This window comes from Gavialis gangeticus, unplaced genomic scaffold (assembly GCF_001723915.1).
Source record: "Gavialis gangeticus isolate Ggan-Ray unplaced genomic scaffold, GavGan_comp1, whole genome shotgun sequence".
NCBI lineage: Eukaryota > Metazoa > Chordata > Crocodylia > Gavialidae > Gavialis > Gavialis gangeticus.
The window spans coordinates 15,264,544-15,273,163 of record NW_017729009.1 but is presented as its reverse complement, the minus strand read 5'-3'; the positions used below and the strand labels follow the sequence as shown (position 1 = coordinate 15,273,163).

General features: G+C 41.0%; 1 protein-coding gene across 3 annotated transcripts in view; it reads left to right on the top strand.

Annotated features, from left to right (window-relative positions):
• The window catches only part of OSBPL2 (oxysterol binding protein like 2), a 68,467-nt gene that overhangs the window by 41,671 nt on the left and 18,176 nt on the right, over window positions 1-8,620 (top strand). For all 3 annotated transcript variants that reach the window (XM_019510151.1, XM_019510152.1, XM_019510150.1), the window contains 5 exons: window positions 1,521-1,655; window positions 2,984-3,081; window positions 3,777-3,959; window positions 6,743-6,850; window positions 8,096-8,185. In XM_019510151.1, the coding sequence (XP_019365696.1) occupies window positions 1,521-1,655; window positions 2,984-3,081; window positions 3,777-3,959; window positions 6,743-6,850; window positions 8,096-8,185 (614 nt within the window). The remainder of the gene's footprint in view (window positions 1-1,520; window positions 1,656-2,983; window positions 3,082-3,776; window positions 3,960-6,742; window positions 6,851-8,095; window positions 8,186-8,620) is intronic.

The following is an 8,620-nucleotide window of genomic DNA, read 5'->3' as shown; positions in this document are numbered from 1 at the left end:
GTGGTTTTCTTGTGAGAAATGTGCCCCCACAGGTAATTGGGTATTCCTGTCTTTGATAGGTTTCCGGTGTGCGTTCATTCTGGTGCGCGGTTGTTGTTTGGTCTCTCCTACGTATTTTCCATCGGGGCATTTGGTGCATTGGATGAGATTGTATTATACTTCTGGAGGTGCAGCTGTAAGATCCAGGAATGCTGATGGCTCTGGCTCTGTTGTGGGGTATAGTAATTGTGGGGGTGGTGGAGATGTGTTGGCAGGTTTTGCATTTCTTGTCATGGCATGGTCTGGATCCTTCTGGTGTGTTCTGGGCTTGGGGAAGTTTGCTTCTGGTGATGAGGTTAGCGAGGTTCAGTGCTTGTTTGAAGGCTAGGATGGGTGGCTCTGGGAAGATCTTTTTTAGAGTAGGGTCTCTTTCTAGTATGGGTTGCAATTGTTTGAGGATTTTTCGTACAGGTTCGAGGGAGGGGTGATAGGTCGTAACCAGCGGTGTGCGATTTGTGGGGGTTTTTCTTCTGTACTAAGATAGATCGCACGTGTGAAAGAGCCACCCAGATACCACGTGAAGAACTGTTGCAGTACGAAAGAAACCCCCCCACAAATTGCACACAGCTGGTTATGAAAAAAACCATCCCCCCCATTGGCCAAGAAGGCCTGGCAGTCCTGCCCCTTCCTGGAGGTTGCCAGATGACCCAAAACCACATCTGAATTACCCTGATTAAGCCCGGGTAAGCCATTAATCCATGCATAATTAAGTGTGGATGAATGGCTTCCCAGGCTTAATTGGGATAATTAAGCCATGGTTTCAGGCCTTCCCCAAGTGGGGAGGCTGCACAAGCAGCTGGACTGTGATTCCGGGCCAGCTGGAAGGCTGCAGGTGGCTGCATGGGGGTTGGCTGAGCCCTGGCACAGCTTGTTGCTGGCGGTAGGTGCATGCGTGCAGTGAGCTGTGCTGGGGGCTCAACGGACCCTGATGCAGCTGCTGGCAGCATTGTGGCTGCCTGCCACAGTTGGCCTGGGACAGCAGTCCAGCTGCCGGGGAAGCCTGCTTTGCCCCCCCACCACTGCCAATGCTCCCTCTGTACCCCCATGCTCCAAGACTGCAGGGCTTCCTGTCCTTTTCCTTACTCGCAGATAAGTTTGGGTTTTTTATTTGTTTTTTGTTTTTTAAGCGAGTTTATTGTTTTTTTGCGGAGCCCACCTAAATTCATATTTTCCATGAAACTCAGTCACAAATTTGGTAGGTCCCTAGCTATAAGACCCCCAAGTCCTATGTGCCATTTTTCTTGGTCAGGCAGGGCTGGAGAAGACTCCATCTGAAGCCCTTTATCCCCACTTCTTATTAAGCTGTTACAGTGTGTCTAGCACCAGGCAGCAGTGGTTGTTAGAGACTAGTGCCAGGTTTCTGTTCTATGTCCTCTACCACATTGGGGAAAAGTATTATTGCCAAACTGTCCCCTCTTGATTTGGAAACTGTACTGTGACACCTCATAGTGTGTGAAAGGGAACCATTTTTTTTCATCCAGGAGCTGTCTAAAATTACAATGCCCATTGTCTTCAATGAGCCTTTGAGCTTCCTCCAGCGAATAACAGAATACATGGAACACACATACCTCATCCGTAAAGCTTGCAGTCACACGATCCCCCTGGAAAGAATGCAGGCAAGTGACTTCTTTTATCTCCTCTTCTTTCAGAAAGATTTCTCTTGTTCTTCTTGCAGCCTCTGTGTTGAGGTGGTGCTTCAGCTGAGGGGAGTAGTTGGGTTTCTTATGAGGTAGTCAGAAGAAAGGGAAGAATTGCCATACTGAACCAGGCCCATGCTCCAGCCAGTCTCTTCCCATCTCTGGCAAGGACCACACAGATGCTTTTGAGAGAGGTGAAACTACTGCTGTAGTAGGCAGTTGCATTTTTCCTGTGGGTAGAGAGGTCTCTGGCATGGTAGGAAGAGGAGGAGAGTGCCAAGCAGGACCTGAACATACCGAGGGCCACATTAGCCTTTAACTCTGCCATTATGAAACTCTCTGACCATCCCACTATTTTTACTGAATGCCAGGCTATGGATCCAAATCACATCAGAAACACCCTTGCTACCTGGGAAAGTTTTTATATTCGTAGAAGAAGAGTGCTGTGGCAGAATCAATTTTCCACGTTCCTTCCCCGAAACCTGTCCCTCCTGCTGGGGCGTAGAGTAAATATCTGGCTAAATGACTTTTATGGTGGGCCTAAACTACTGTGCACCTTGAGAGTTGCTCAGGGCTCCATTTTTACTTATGTGACTCTGCAGAGGGCAAGATGTGCTTAGTTAATTGACCATGATGAAAAAACATAGATCTGTCTGAGCTTACAAAGGTCCTTTCACCTGGCAGTGAGAGGCATGAAATGAAACAAAAGACACCTTGGTGTTGAAACATCTCTTGCAAAGCAAGTGAGCTCTTCCTAGCATCATCGAAGGTTATGTCTGACTGTTGCTAGGTAAAGCAAGATTCCTCTGTGTGTAGCTGTGTGTGTGTAGCTGTGGGGAGAAAGGGAAAGGTGGACAAAGAGAAAGGCCTGTCTTAGAGCTGGGTGAAGACTGAAACAGCAAACTGCCAGGAGAGATGACTGATTTTGGCAACTAGATACCATTGACTGTCCCTCTTAGCTATGGGTATAGCTTTACTATATATAGATCAGTGTTCCCAGTCTGAGTCTGGCTGTGGGTCTGTGTGTATTACTCTTAAGCAGTACATGGCAATCTCCACTGGCCAATTTAAGACAACACTAGCAATCCTTAAAGAGTCCAGTCTATAGCCAGAAAAGCACTGCCTACGTGGTAACAGCATGAGATTTTTTTGGGAGGGAGCCTAGACAAAAGCAGAATCCTCAGGGCTACAGGGTGAAGTTTGGAGAGTCCCTGAAGATGAGGGTAGCTAAAAATGCAATAGCGTCTGAAAACATGTTGTAAGAAACTGGAGTTTTCTCAAGACTGCATTCTCCTGTTTGTTTACAGGCTGTGGCTGCTTTTGCAGTGTCTGCTGTAGCTTCTCAGTGGGAGAGAACTGGCAAACCATTTAACCCTTTGCTAGGAGAAACCTATGAGCTTACCAGGTGATGATGAATCTTTAAATTTCGGGGCAGGCAGTATTTTTGTGTCCAGTCAACCGAGTTAACTTCCTGGCGAGCTGGAAAGTCTCATTCATTCATTTAGATTAAAAAAAAAAATGATTCTGGCCATTTGTATATCTAAAAATCCCTGCAGTTGTTAAGTTCCACTCTCAGACTCAGACTTTCTGAATTGTGCAGGGATGAATTTGTGTGCACGGTATTTATATTCTAACCGAGAACCAGTCCTTACCCCAGAGACTCTTAATTAATGTAGAGAGTGCCTTACTGATGATGTCACGATCTGAGAGTAGACTGAAATTCTTCTAGCTTCTGCTGCTTGCAATGTATTAGACTTGCATCTGGTTTCCTAACATGAGCTACTGTTGCCCAGGGAGCCTTAGACTGACCATGAGTTATCCAAGTCAAGTGATCAGAGATAAATGCCTGTACTGATGGCATCTAACTTGTGGTACAGTTTTTTGTTTGGGAAATGTGCAATGGGATTTTTTTTCTACTTAAATTTTCTGTGACTCATTAACTGGGAGAGCCATGTGACCTAGTAAAACAAGAAGTCCAGAGCTCTCACTTGGTTAAAAACCTTTAGATCTATTTTAAAAGCGTAGTCATCTCTGTATTTAGAGCTTTTTTAATACATGATTAACACTGACTGCTTACCATTTCCTTGTTTTTGTCCCTAGGGAGGATTTAGGCTTTAGGTTGATATCTGAACAGGTCAGTCATCACCCACCAGTTAGTGCATTTTATTCTGAAGGCTTCAATAAGGACTTTATTTTTCATGGATCAATTTACCCTAAGCTAAAATTCTGGGGGAAGAGTGTAGAAGCAGAGCCCCGGGGAACAATAACTTTGGAGCTTCTAAAGTAAGTGTAACCATTTTCTTTTCTATGTTGTATATGTATCTCTCAACCCAACTGAATAAAAATGTAGTTCATGCTCTGCAGATCAATTAAGACACGTCTCGACAATCCTTGGCTTCAAATAATTACAAAACTTGTCTTGGAGTGGGTGGAGACAGGCCAGCCTAGGGAACTAAGCACAGGCTATTGCTTAACAGTTAATTCCTATGCTTTGATGTTGGAAGGACAGCATGAAACTGATTGCCACAACTTGGTTTGATTCTTTTTCTGCTAATACAGTTGGCATTTCTTGAAATAAAAAGCTATTTAGAGTTGGGTGTTCTTGAATTTTGTTAGATACTTTAAAAAGGGGAACTAAAATGCTGTCATTTGGATCATCAAAGCCATGTTAAGTTCAATGGGAATTTTCATTCAAACACATGAAATTAGAAATAACTTGTCCAGAATAGATACTATTCATCATAGAAATTGTGATGAATTTGTGGAATTTACTATCTGCTGTTTGACATACGAGCCCAATAATAAAATCTGCCTGCTGCATATAGTCATACCCAGGCTGAAATGAAACCTCATTTTCCAGGTTACTTTCAGGCCTAGATCAGATTGAAAGCATCTCTCGGGAAGAAAACAATTTCATACCTTTGTTTTGTACCATGGTTACTGTAATAAAATTAAAAAGACTCTTTAACTTTTCCCCTAAGGGTTTCATAAACATACTTGCAGTAACAGCAAAAGAGAAGGTATTTTGGAACTGAGCTCTTTGAGGTGATTTCATAAGTGCCCTGAATCTGACCTGAATGAGAGGTGATTCTGAAATGTCAATAAATGTAATACTTTTTAATACTGACTAAAAACAATCCAACCAAAATAAAGGCTGGTAAGGGGGAGCATATCATTTTTCTGAATAAAGCTAGTCTCTTGCCCTTTTTATTTGAACAACCCTCACAAGATCATGCATATTACCCTAGACCATACGTGGGTAATGGGAAATATTTGACTAACTTAATTGGGATTCATTTTTGCTGTTAATTTGATGTGAATATTTGTTGAGTGATTGAAGTGTGTTTGATGCTGTGGTTCTCACATCCTGTGAGTTCATTACAAACAAATGTGTTTACTTTGAGGGTAGCCGATTTAAACACACTTGCTATTCTTGTATTTCCTCATGACTTTCAAAACATGTATAGGGCTGATAAACAGCTACCTTTTCCCAACCCACATATTACCTTACATTTCAGTTTGTAAGCCATGGATATGGGTACTGCTTCATCTTGCTATTTTTTATGATGTACAAATGGTATTATCTGGGTACATAAATACAAATTGAGACCTTCAGATAGTCTACTTTCCTGTGCTATGTTGGCCTTCTCTAAAAGAGCAACTGTTGCTGCAGGATTTAATGGGAGACATTTCTCACTAAAGGAATCAAACTTCAAGGATCTGTCTGTGCAATACTGGAAATGACAGCCCAGCCAGAGAGATTTAAGTATTTGTCCAATCCTTTCTTGACAAGGTGAAGATTAGAAAATGAGCAGTTTTAATTTTTGCTCTTAGTACCCTTATGTCAAAAAATAAAGTTTTGTGTTCTATGTTTAATTGGAATAAAAACCAAGATGCAAGTCGTATAAACTTTTCCAAGATGTCTTAATGGCTGCTCAGCACAAACGCTAAGTGCCCCATCAGTGTTGAAAAATAAGAGCGATAAAAGATGACTTCCTGGTAGAAGTATGACCTGGACCATCTCATAAAAACATGAATCCAGTTGTTGTGAGAGTAACAATTTGACCATTGTAGAAACATTCCTTTCTGGGCCTCAAGTCGGCAGCCCCTAGCTTTGTAAAATCAATGCTGAAGATCATGTTCTGATACCAGTCTATGCTGAGAGGTTCAGTTCTGCTTTGGCTGCTGTAAGTGAAGGAATCTGGGGAGAATTAAGGAGTAAATCAGTTTGTAAATATCACATTTGAAAAGCCTGCGAATAGTGTCAGGGTCTTTCAGTGATAAATTTCCGTGTCAGATAATGAGTTGGGTTGTATTAAAAGGACTGCACAGAAGGCAGGAAGTTTGTGTTTCTAAGTGTTTAGTGTGTAGAAAGGAAGAGGCAAACTGGTGACTAACTGCAAAACTGCTACTGTTTTCTCTAGCCGGTGGAGAAGGGACATCCCCAATCTCTAGCAAAGCTGGCAGTAACTAGCATCCTTTTTGGAACCTCAGCAGAGGGGTTCATATTAAATAGTCGTGAAGACAATACTACTTGTCCCAAGGGATATTTGCTCCAGGTTATGGTTGAGGCACAGTGAAAGCTCTATGGGGAGAAGCTTTTCAGTGCTTCTCTGGTGATTTGAACAGAAGCCATCCACTTTTGGGGCTGGCGGGAGGGTCAGAAGCCGCTTCTGACACGCAACACCCCTTTAAAAGTACAATTAAAATAGTGAATTCCCTCAGTGCTACTTGGGCAGTGCCTCTGAACTCAAGTGATTGAAGGGCAGGCATCTGAATTTCATAGGAAAGCAATTTCCTTTTTTTCTTTTTATTGCATATTATCTTGCACTGAACTTCAGAGAGAACACATTGTGTTGATTTATATAAAAAAGCAAATCTGTATACTTTAAAACAAAAAATGCTTAAATGACTATTGTTAACAGGAGTAGTAAATATTCTACCCCATTAGTAGAGTTAGGGTATTTAGAATTTAAAGCAGATACAAGTTATGTCTTTAGTTCAAGGAATGATTTTATTTTCTCTGCATCTGATTTCTATTCTGCTTTTTCTGATTTCTTTCACAGATATCATGAAGCGTACACATGGACAAATCCAACCTGCTGTGTACATAATGTAATTATTGGTAAATTGTGGATAGAGCAGTATGGAACAGTAGAAATCGTAAATCACAGGTAATTGCCAGTTAGGTAGTTATGAACATTGGCCTGTAGGGAAACTGGTAAGTGGCATTTGCAGATGCTTTAGACAGGAAGAATTGTGATCTCTCTGGCCTCCAAGTTTAAGATTTTTACTTGCTGTTTTTCTGCCAAACACAATAAAATTATTTATTCTTTGAACTCCTTTAAATTTATTTTTCTTGTTTCTCTTAAAACAAACTCCAAACAGTACTAACGGTATAAATGATTCTGTGAGAGGAGGGGTGGCTTCAGGAGAACAGAACCTTTCAGCACCATGTCACCTTTTCAACTTCAATAGATCAGTTGATAGTGAGTTGAAATTGCCATTTAACATCTTTGCAGTCAATTTTGTGAAAATATCAGTTGTCCACATGTCATAGGTCACCATAGCATTATGGTGACAGTGCTTGGCTTGGTTGTTTGCTGTCTTGGGCATAGAGAACATTAGAGACTGAAATACCTTGCTGCTCTTCCATGCAATCTGGCCTGTAGTTAGTAAGGCCAGCTAGGTAGTTGTTAAAATTTGCATCACTTCAGCCTATCTCTGTAGACAAAAGTCACAAGGACTGTTGATCTGGTATCTTTTTCACATTCTAAATTTACTTAGTTGCAGTCAACTAAGCCATGCATAGCCTCTACATTATGTGCGCTCCTGATATTAAAACTGCTGTTCAAAACTTCACCTGGGAGAGGTTACATATATATACAGTAATATCTGAATACAAGAAACCTACTTAATGCAGTATAGCGTGGGTCTACAAGTGAGTCTGATCCAAGAATCTTGTCCAGTGTAGCTGGGAAAGAGCATTTGATTACACACAGTTTTTAACTGTGGGCTACATTTGCTGCCTCTGTCAACTTCATTGTAATCAGTTTTATATAGTGATTTTAACCTATGTTTGTTTAACCTGTATCAACCTCATTGATTTAACTAATGTTTTATTGGTAGTAGGTAGGAAATAAGAGTTCTTAGTGACTTTGTCAGAGAATTTTAGATATACAAGGAATGCAGAAATTGCTCACTGAAATCGTCAGACGGCATTAACAGGCTCTGTGTCACCAGGCTCTGTCTGAATGAAGAATCATCTGCAAAGACTTCTAGTAACCCAGGCACTTTTTACTACCTAATTTTGAAGTGTTTTCATGAAATAACTTGGTACCTGTTTTAGTCAAGTAAATATATTAATAAACACATTTTAGATGCAGCCTTTCTGAATTGCAAACTCATTTCCTCTGCAGTACTGGAGATAAATGTATCCTTCATTTTAAACCATGTGGACTGTTTGGAAAGGAGCTTCACAGAGTGGAGGGATATGTTCAGGACAAAAAGTAAGTGAGAAGTCTCTCTTGCTTGCAGCATCTGGGCCTATAGTACTAAGAGGAAAGTATTAATTGTTGCGTGGCTACTTAGGGTTTTTTATATAGGGACAGATTTCCCATTTTCATGTATTTCTATATTCTGTATTATACTACTTTGTTTTAAGAGGAGCATTTTCTTAAGTGTTGGAAAATACTTACTGTCATTTGTACTTTTGGATATAGACAGAACTCTAGATTTAAAGGAAAGGTATACAGGGAATAATACATCTGTTGATGGCTTGTTTTCCTTAGTATTTCTTGGTAAATTTTTTAAACTGGATAGTGGAATTCTTAATATGTACTAACAATTCCCCAGACAAAACCTGTCATGGAGATCTTGATCTTTGCATTTGTAACTGTCGGCTTGATTTCTGTGTTCAGTTGAACTGCGAAGTGGAGGGTGGG